The 10,989-nt window shown below is 35.4% G+C and overlaps 1 protein-coding gene across 2 annotated transcripts in view; it reads left to right on the plus strand.

Moving 5' to 3' along the window:
• Positions 1 to 9,641, plus strand: part of Septin7 (septin 7) — a 65,094-nt gene extending 55,453 nt beyond the window's left edge. For both annotated transcript variants that reach the window (XM_041657053.1, XM_041657052.1), the window contains exons 11-14: positions 3,225 to 3,350; positions 4,405 to 4,540; positions 6,966 to 7,105; positions 8,586 to 9,641. In XM_041657053.1, the coding sequence (XP_041512987.1) occupies positions 3,225 to 3,350; positions 4,405 to 4,540; positions 6,966 to 7,105; positions 8,586 to 8,625 (442 nt within the window). In that variant the 3' untranslated portion in view covers positions 8,626 to 9,641. The remainder of the gene's footprint in view (positions 1 to 3,224; positions 3,351 to 4,404; positions 4,541 to 6,965; positions 7,106 to 8,585) is intronic.
• The last annotated feature ends 1,348 nt before the right edge of the window (positions 9,642 to 10,989 follow it).

Consider the following 10,989-nt stretch of genomic DNA (forward strand, 5'->3'; position numbering starts at 1 on the left):
GGGGTTCTCTACCTTCTGGTTCCACAATTCCTCATCCGCCTTTCTGTGGTGTTCCCCTGAGCCTCAAGGGGAGGGTCCCAGTGTAGACCTCCAACCTGGGATCTCTCTCCACCTAGTGTTTGACTGTGGGTATCTGCATCCGTTCCCATCAGCTACTGGAAGCAACCTCTCTGATTGCAACTGTAGTTTCATATTTTCAATATTATACTTCATGTTGGATTTAATTCAGTAATAGATTTGGAAAATAGGTTAGAAAAGGCTCTAGTCAAAAGAAATACTTTTGAGTGTTTATAAGGTACACAGGTTAGTAGCTGGTAAATGGAGCAATTTAACATACTGGAACTTTATAAGCAAAACCAATCTTCCTACTAGTTCTTTAAACTACTTTTCCTGGTACTGAAAGAGAAGGAAAGTTAAGAGAGTAGGATTGAGAATATTTTGATTAGAGAAACCCAAGGACTTGAATAGTAGCCACAGAGAGGAAATTGTGAAAAAGTATAGTGGAACTAGAGAAAATAGGAACAGAGAGGTGGTCAAAATGAGTGTTTTCATGTTAATCTGTATTACATCTCTTTCTTTTCCTTCTATTTCTAGTTTTCCTCTTTTATCTTGTTTTCTCCAAGCCCCTGCCATGTGCTGTCTTCAAGCCTTGGTTTGGGATGTAACCTGAAGTTGATGTATTTATATTCACAGTACTGTTCATTTTTCTCAGTACATAGGAATCTCATTTGCACTATAGAAATTGTAACACATTTATGAATGCTAATTGGAAATCATGGAATAGCAAGGTAATTACCATAATGAAAGGGGGCATGATTCACAAAACTCAGAGTGCTCCCTCAGAAGCTAGATAATCAATGAGAGAAAGTTTGACATCAAAGACTTTAGCATCTTTTCCAAGAGAACACATGTCCAGGGTTCTCTGGCAGGAAGTAGATGATAAAGTGAAGGTAATAAATGGGTTTACTTCACATTGTAAGAACATATCAAGTGTGTGAGAATGGAAAGCCTTCACAGCAGTTTTGAGAGTACATGCTTTAGGTTCTGTTGCCAATTGTTCTCTTTCATTTTGATCCTTATGGAGAAATTTCCAAAGAATATAGTACCTCAGGAGGGCATGGTGGTACACTACCTTTTATCTCAGTGCTCGGTAGGCAGAGGCAGATGGACATCTGTGAGTTGGGGGACAACCTACTTACATGGTGCGTTCCAAACCACCCAAGGCTACATCCCATGATCCTGTCTCAAAACAAACAAACACAATGTCTCATGACAGCATATAAGGACTATTTAAATACATCATTGTGCTCCATCTGGATTTTAAATCTATGCTTCTCACTGTCATATCACTTTTTCTTATGTATTTTATATATATATATAAAACCAGTAATTACCTACATATCTAAAACATTGTAGAAGGGGCTCAAAAGCCACTTTGAATGTTCATAGCCTCACAACTGGTAAGGAGAACTTCTTCATATAAGTATTGCAGAGGAAATTGACCAACTTGCAGGAGGATTTAATAAGTGCATCAGCAAGACATCTCATGCTTGTCTGAAAATATAAATTCTAGCATTGGGCTCAAGAGATGGCTCAGTGATCTAGAGCATTGGCTGATCTTCCTAAGGACGTGGGTTCCGTTCTTAGCACCAACATGATGGCTCACAACTCTAACTCCAGTGCCAGGGAATCCAGTACACTGCTCTGCCTGCCACAGGTAATGGCCACACAAGTGATGCATAGTCCCACATGTGGACAACACACCCATATACATAAAATAAAAATCAAATTTCTAGTTTTATTTGCTGTAAGAAGGATAAGTGTTTCATGTAACTTCTAAGACAAAGGCACCTACTGTTGTCTAATAAATATTTGAAGGAAGGAAATGTCAATGTCAGTCTAAATCTCAAGTAATTATCTTACAGGCCAACATTAAGACTTATACTTGCTTCTAGGAAAGGTAAATTCAAAGAAGTGTCATTTTGCTAAGAACTGACTGCTGTTGGCAAACCAAGGGAAGCATCTGAAGAAGAAAGATGAAACACTGTTTTGAAGGTGTAGGAGTGAATGGTACAGAAATCACGTAGAAAAAAAGAAAAGGAGAGAAGAGAGCAGTGATCAGCAGTGAAAACCTAGAAACTAGAGAAAATTTCTATTGAGTTTTCAGATGGAGGAATGGATTACAAAAAGAAAACACGGATAGAAGTAAATGCAGCTTTATACTCAGCCTCTAAACTTCAGAATAAGACAATCACAGAAAAAAAAAGACAGTCACAGAGTAGTAGTTTAGTGAAGTAGGGGATTGCTATGCTAAATGATACTTTAAATAGATGGAGTTTAGCAATATCTTATTTCTATTTATAAATTTACTTTGCTATAATGTTTCTTAATGATGTAGTGATTAAATGAGTATTAAAATATATAAAATACTGTTTTTTTTTGCCTTTGGTTTTTAATTTTGGTGTAGTTTTAGGTAATGTCTTTGAACTCTGGCCTGGCTTTGAACTCTCTGTGTAGCTAAGGCTGGCCTGTTGATCTCATCCTGCTCCTTCTATTTCCTAAGTGTTTGAAGTATAGGTGTGCATCACCACATCCTGCTAACAATACTGTTTCATGTTAGCATTGTACAATTATCTTTATTCTTTATCTGGAGAATTTCACATAGTGATTCCTTCTTAAATACCATTTATCTTATCTTCTGTATGCAATTGTTACATTGTTTAAAGTTCCAGCACCCAGGAGGCAGAGGCAGGTGGATCTCTGAGTTTGAGGCCAGCCTGATCTACAGTGTGAGTTCCAGGACAGCCAGAGCTACATGGAAAAAACAAGCAAAAGATTTTTTAGTTGGTTCTATAGTTGATACATAACTTAATCTGTTGTTTTAAAGGTCCTTATATAAATTAACCTGTGAAAACTCAATATTACCTTGTTAATAATTGTACAAAGGAAAACAGTTTCTGCTAGATTATGAGCTCCAATAGTAAATCCACTTTTCATTCTCAATTAAGTTAAACTAGTGGCAATGACTGTTTCTTTGGTAGAAAGTTTATTCAGTAGTTTGAGTGATTCAGGGCTCTTGAATTTGGAACCTAAACCTGTTTGTTTTAATCTGCTTTGTTTGTAAATGAAGACATATGAATGACCAATATTTTGTCTGAAATTTTGTCTTGGTGAAGTTTTTAATTGTGCCTTTGACATGAGCAAACTCTTGCTGTTTATGACAGAACACACATGCAGGATTTGAAAGACGTTACTAATAATGTGCACTATGAGAACTACAGAAGCAGAAAGCTAGCCGCAGTGACTTACAATGGCGTGGATAACAACAAGAATAAAGGGCAACTTACTAAGTACGTATATATATATACCTGAATATGTATATATTTCTCTACAGAAAAAATGTTTACATGATAAATATTCCATTTCCTATCTTGAAATTCTTGTTACATTAGGAGATTTGAGTTATATTCTCTGTAATAGCAGAAAATTTTACTGTTAAGTTTTGTCTTGATAGTTTTATGCTTTACCTGTAATTGTTGGAATGGTTATTTTTCTGTTGTTCTTTTAAATAAAGAACAGTATGTTTCTTGTCTTTTGCCATTCATATTTATAATTCATACAGCATAAAACAAAACAGATAAATACATATTTTGAAGAGAAAGTTACAAGCAATTTCTTGGGCTAATAAGATGGCTCAACTGGTAAGGGCACTTTGGGGTGTCTTTTGGTATGTGGTTGATTTATTATGACACATAGATTTATTATTAGTTTTGAATGCTCTGCCTAGTTTAGGCAAATTTCTGGTTAGCTCATTTAATTTAATCTGTTTCTCTTTATCTACCTATTGCCTTGGCTTTTTACCTTTTCTTATTTTCTTCTTGTTTCTGTGTCTGGCTGGCTAATGGCTGCCACAGTGGGTTGGGCTTCCCTTATCAATCACTAATTAAGAAAATGACCTATGGACTTGCTTACTGCCCAGTCTTATGTAGACATTTTCTCAACTGAGGCTTCGTCCTCTCAGGTAGCTCTAACTTATATGTAGTTAGAGAAAAAACTAGCCAGGGCAATTGTCTTTAGGACTGAGGTACACAAGATTTAGAGAAGCGCCTTCCTAACAGTTTTATTTTAGACTCTGCTTCATAGCAATCATTTGATATTTAGATGAACACCTGTTAACCTCTATGGTTATAAGCACATTTATATATTTTACAGTTTCTAAAGGATTCTTTACCCATCTGTGTTACATAAGATTTGGAATTTATGTCAAAATGATGCAAATATTTTTATTCAGCCTAATGTTAATGGCATCTATAGCATCTCATTTGTTTTATCAGCTCATTCAGAATGTAGTATTACAATTTTCTTTTTTAGACCTTAATGTTTTTTCTTAATTGTTGGTAACAGGAGCCCTCTGGCACAGATGGAAGAAGAAAGAAGGGAACATGTAGCCAAGATGAAGAAGATGGAGATGGAAATGGAACAGGTGTTTGAGATGAAGGTCAAAGAAAAAGTTCAAAAACTGAAGGACTCTGAAGCAGAGGTAATCAGTTTTATTAACAGGCTGTCAGTATTTCTTTTAAATTGTATGTTTATTGAAATGTAAATTACATCTATACATTTTCAAAAATAGTTTAATATACTAGTAAAATAAAGTAGAGGAATAAAAGTACTATTTTTATTATAAAATTACATATTTCAATATGTAAGGGCTTAGATACAGTATACTGAGTAGGAGGACAAAATATTAAATAGTTAAAATACCTACAATAAATTACTAGTTATAACGAACAATAAGAAACACAATTATAAGTCATTTTCTAAACAAATTAGCATTTTTATCACCTGCCTGTAAATGCCAGTAATTGGTGCCCTTCTTGGGGAGGGACTTGTGAAGAAAGTTGGGCTGAGTTTCCTTTCCCAAATGCCTGCCTATTGAATGTGTCTATTCCTCTTATTTCATAGAGCCCCACTCCAGTATGCTTACCAACATCCCTAAGATAGTTTGTAAACCCTTTTATTTACATGTATAAACATACATATTATATACAAATAAATCATAGAAACCTTTTCATCTTTTATTTTTGAACCTATTCTGCTGCAATTACTTGACATAACTGCTAATATCTTCAACATCATCGTACGTCATAGGCAATACCAAGTTTCTGATGTATTTTGTCACTTAGTCCATGCTGTGGACATATAAGATAGATATTACTGCCTATCCTCACTTATCTACATGAGAGAAAGGATAAAATATATTAGTCAACGCTACAGCTGTATAAGCCAGCATAAAGACAATATGTGTATGTGTTTTGATTATGGTTGCTGCCCTAGATAACTTCAGAAGGTATATTTTAAGTTATAATTTATATCCTTTTATAAGATTTAGTTATTATTTGTGTGTGGGTAAATGCATATAGTGGCACTGGTATGGAGCTTAGAAGACAACATGTGGGAGCCAGTTCTTTCCTCCTACCACGTGGAGTCTGGGGATTAAACTCAGCCCCCTTTACCACCTAAGGATCTGTCTTTCAGGCCTGTTGCTTCTTTAATACTTGAAAGATTTTCTACTTCTCAATACAGCTAACTGATTGTCATCTATGCTTTTACTTACAAAATATTCATTTGTAAAATAATTGTAAGTATTACTTACTTGTAAAGAGTAAACAGCTGTGAGCCTACTTCGCCCAGCTTAAAAAAATATAACTCTATGAATTCATTTCAGTTCTGTGTGTCCTTGTCTTTATGTCTTCTCTCTTTCTTAGAGGAAATTACTATTTTGAATTGTGTGTATGTGATTGCTTTGTATTTGTTTATGCCAACTATGGTACAAAATTTACAGTCTCTTTTGTTCCGTTTTTCATAGTAAATTGCTATCATGGAGAAGCTTTCACCTCAGATTTTACAGACCTTAGAATAAGTGTGATTTCCTTTTATAGGAATTAGATGAAATCTTTGCAGTAGTATTTTTAAAATTTTTTTTTGGGGGGGGTTCACAAAATAAAACAGATTGTACGGAAAGTTATATTAAACTTCAAATTCAAGGTATTAATTTACCAATAAATCTTTAGTGCATATAATTCTGGGGCAACTGCATAATCTCAACAGTCATTCAGCATCTGGTGTAGTGTGACTCAATCTGCTTTTTTTTTCTTCTATTTTTTTTCTCCCTTTTTTTTTCTTTTTCTTTTTAATAGTTGATTGTTTTCTTCAGGAATAGATTGGCTAGTGCTGCAATGGAGTTACTTTTCTGATTATTCATTAGATGTCAAGTTTTTGTTTCTGTAATTAACACCTATCAGCCGGCAATTCTTTACAGCATTAGTTCTTAGCCTTGGAAGGATCATGAGCATAGGATCATTGGGACCTGCCTCTTGAAAGTCATGATCTCTCCATGTAACATCTGAAGGTTCTAATCCAGTGGATCTAGATTATGCCTTAGGATTCTGTATTTTTAGCAAGCACCACAGGTAAAATTTGTATCAAGAATAATGTTTGGGAGCCACTCCTTTCCAGGGACTATGGGGCATTATCCACTACCAGGATCATTAGAACTTACAGGTCCTTCGTTAACTACTTCCTCTAGCTGCTGGTTTAGACCTCTGAACCTGGAACTAGGAGATTTGGGATTATGTACTCCATATTGTCACCCTCAGATTTGTAGTCCCCAGCTGTTTCCTCGTCTGTTCAACCTCCATTACACTTGTGAATTAGAAAAGATGATGAGAAAACAGTCATCTGTTATAAAATATACACAAATATAAGTTTGTTACATTTATTTTAAAAAGTGGTTATTTTCTGTTTTCCTTTCTGGAGACGCTTGGGTGGCAGATTCTGCAATGGGAGGAATCTCAGCAGTGCTTGCTAAGAGGCACCCTGGCATTGTGACACTGGTGTACACACTTGGCACTAGACTGTCTGTCCTAAATTTATTAAGCAGTTGTTTCATCTATGATTCCGATTAGCTTCAGCGGCGTCATGAACAAATGAAAAAGAATTTAGAAGCACAACACAAAGAATTAGAGGAAAAACGTCGCCAGTTTGAAGAAGAGAAGGCAAACTGGGAAGCTCAACAACGCATTTTAGAGCAGCAAAACTCTTCAAGGTAACTAATATCAGGATGCCTAAATGGATGTATCGATATTTTAAAGAACTTTTATCTATTTTTGAAATTAAAAGTCCATAGGCTATTATACATCTCTGTTTTAGTTAGGCTTCTATTAATGTAGTAAAGCACCATGACCAACTTTGAAGAGAAGGAGTTTATTTTGGGGCTTACAGTTTTAAAGTGCTAGTTATGGCCCATGACCCTCATGACAAGAGCATGGATGGCAGCAGGCAGGTATGGTGCTGGAGCAGTAGCTGAGAGCAGAGGCATCATATCTCATAGATGGTTGTGAGCTACCCTGTAGTTGCTGGGAATTTAACTCGGGCTCTGGAAGAGCAGCCAGTGTTCTTTATCTCTGAGCCATCTTTTTAGCCCAACACACCTCTTTTTAACAAGGCCGCTTCACCTAATCCTTCTCAAGTGGTTCACTAACTAGGTGCCAACTATTCAAATAAAAATGTGAGCCTCTACGGGCATTCTCATTAAAACCATTACAATCCCCAAGCAGAGTTGTTTTCATGGATAAATGTTTTTAAATGAATAGGTTCATTTGGTGTACTGTAATAGTATTTTCACCTCCTCAACTCAAGTGTTGGATATGATGTTTCCAGGTGTTGGGATTAAACCTGATGTCTTGCAAATACTAGGCAGAATCTGTGCTTCCTATCCCTTAGGAGATGCTTTAGTTATATCTTTAGAATAAATTCTTTAAGGTAAATATGACACATATAATTTGTAATACTGCTAATTATCTCGATATGTATAAAATTCAATATTGTTTAGAGATTAGTTTTCTTTTTTTGATTAGTGTCATTTAAAATTGAAAATGTGTTCCCTGACCTGTGGGAAGCCCAAGGACTGCCCACCTCTATCCAGCAGATGAGGGGGGGGGACTTGATCGGGGGAGGGGGAGGGAAATGGGAAGCGGTTGTGGGGACGAGGCAGAAATCCTTAATAAATAAATAAATTTAAAAAAAAATAAAATAAAATTGAAAATGTGAAGTCCCTTTAAGGAGTCTCTGATTCATTTTCCTAGTGAGGCCCTTTCATACTTAACCATTGTTGTAGTACCTTCCTATGAACGTTTCTTTCCAAAGAAGAAAACACGTTTGTCAAAGCAGATATAAAGAATGCAGCTGACAGTAAAAAAGGCACCAGAGTTGATCTTTTAAATTTTCTACAATTGAATTTTAGAAAAAAATCTTCTGTAAATTAAAATGAGTAAAATGGAGCTTCACTCTGTCTTTTACTACTTGTTTTGGAATTTTGTCAAACATTTGATTGTCTAAGAAAATACTTTCTATGTGATAACAGTGGTTCACTGTTTATTTTTAAATGTTTTAGATTTTTTTTACAGTGAAAATGTATTTTTTGAAATTCCAACATAGTTGTATTTGGATTAGCTGTTTCTGCCATTTGTTACTTTTGGCTTTTATAATATAGCAACTCATCTTCGTTATTTTCTTTTTTCATTTAGAACCTTGGAAAAGAACAAGAAGAAAGGCAAGATCTTTTAAACTCTATTGACCACCAGTTATGTATTAGTTGCCAATATGCCAGCTTGGACATCAGTGTTTGTTGGATCCGTTTGACCAATTTGCACCAATTTTATCCATAATGATGGATTTAACAGCATGAAAAAAATTATTTTTTTGTTGTTGTTCTCGAAGGAGATTAAGATGCCTTGAATTGTCTAGGATTTTGTGTACTTAGAAATTAACAGCTCTGAGTACCTTTCTACATTTTCTTTTTTTCTTTTTTTAAATTAAAAAGATGTCTTCAGTTTAATGCAAGAAAACATTTTACTGTTGTACAATCATGTTCTGGTGGGTTGATTGTTTACAGAATATTCTAAAAGGACTCTGGAAGGTTTTCATTGAGGATAAATTGCCATAATATGATGCAAACTATGCTTCTCTATGATAATTATAATACAGAGGTTCCATTCGATGCAGCCTATACAATAATGTATTTAGTCTAACACAGTGGACCCTATTTTTTGACACTTCCATTGTTTAAAAGTACACATGGAAAAAACCTATATGCTTACAGTGCACCTAGAGCTTTTTATAACAGCCTTTTTTGTTGTTTGTTTGTTTTGGATTCTTTAAATATATATATATATTATTCTCATTTAGTGCCCCTTTAGCCAGAATCTCATTACTGCTTCATTTTTGTAATAACATTTAATTTAGATATTTTCCACATATTGGCCCTGCTAAAATAGAATATAGCATCTTTCATATGGTAGGAACCAACGAGGAAACTTTCCTTTAATTTCCTTTTTACACTTTCTGGTAAGTAGCAGGAGGAAAAATGCATTTGTAGATCATTTCTAGGCAAATTGTGAAGCTAACGACCAACCTGTTTCTACCTATACTCAGTCTTTTGTTTTACTAGAAATGGGAATCATGGCCTCTCGAAGAGAAAAAAAGTCACCATTCTGCATTTAGCTGTATCCATATATTGCATACATGTATTTTTTGTTTGTATTGTAAAAAAAATTCACATAATAAACAATGTTGTGATGTAACAAAGTGCGGTGTCTTGCATATTCTGTAGTACACTGACAGGTTGGGCAGAGCCTTGAATTCCCTCCGAGGGTCTGCTGCGTGACCATCTTGGTAGCATGTGTATGCGCCAGTTCTTGAGCCAGCACCCTCTGCTGTTACTGCTGCGCATTAGTAAGTTACCTCTGAAAGTGTTTTCCCACTCAGGTTTGGACTGTGTGTAGTCTAGAAACTTCCAGAAACTGTTGGATTTTTTTTCTTTTTTCAAAGGAGTATAGTGTAGTTTTTTATTAAAGTCAAAATAGCTTTTTAAATTAATGACCAAAGCCTAAATAAATGATCATTCTAATTAATGTGGTTTTTACTTAATTCAGAGCCTGAAAGACTGGTCAGAATGTTTGAAAGATGCTTACTGCTTTTCAGAAATACTTAGTTCTGAATTTTAAAATAATAATTAGAAATATTACTTGTTATGGTTTTTGTCTCTTTAAGAGACAAGCCACACCCACTCCAGACGACCCCTAGACCCCCCCCCTTAGATTCTGTCTGTCTGTCTGTCCCCTCTTGGCACGCATGTCTCTCTTCTCTCTCGGGCCCTTCTCTGTCTCTCCTTTCTCTTCTCCTTCCCCCACACTCCTCTCTCTCTCTCTCTCTCTTTCTCTCTCTCTCTCCTAAGTAGTAAATATTCAGTTCTGTTCTGTACGATGTGTCTGCCCATGTCCCTGCTCACACCTGCTCACCGCATGGCGGGAATACACCGCTCTTGGGCTCACAGCTGCTCTGTGGGGGATCTTGAAGCATTTTTAAAACTACTCATATTAAAGAATTATTACATAAAAATTCACTCCAAGGTGGCTATTTTAAAAGTAGAACTTTAAAAGCATTTAACCACTATTTAGGAAAACCCAATTGTCATTTACTTTTAGGAGATGGCCTTCGTCAATTTGAAATTACCTTATGTGCTTTGTTTTAAATACTAAAATACCATCTGATTTTGGAAAACTGTAGCTTTTTAAAAATATGATATCTGCTCTGGTGACACAGATCCATATCCCAGCTTTGAGGAAGCAGAGGTAGGGTTACCGCTGCAAGTGTGAGGTTAGCCTGGGCTACATGATGAGTTCCAGGTCAGCCTGGGCTAAGAGTGAGACTTTGTCCAAAATAAGTAAATAAATTTAAAAGAAATTGCAATATGTATTATAAAATAAAATAACTATGGTAAGGAAATTTTTGGATGTCTTTTTGGTTGATTGCCTTTTTCCTAGTGCTGTGTTAAGAGACTAATGTTTCTTTTCAGAAAGGTTTATTAAGAAATTAATAAGTTTGAAGAATAGGAAATGAAAATATTGAGGTCTCCTGCCTAAATACTAT

Source organism: Microtus oregoni, unplaced genomic scaffold (genome assembly GCF_018167655.1).
Source record: "Microtus oregoni isolate MIOR12 unplaced genomic scaffold, Mior012 000008F_ref0000371, whole genome shotgun sequence".
Lineage (NCBI taxonomy): Eukaryota > Metazoa > Chordata > Mammalia > Rodentia > Cricetidae > Microtus > Microtus oregoni.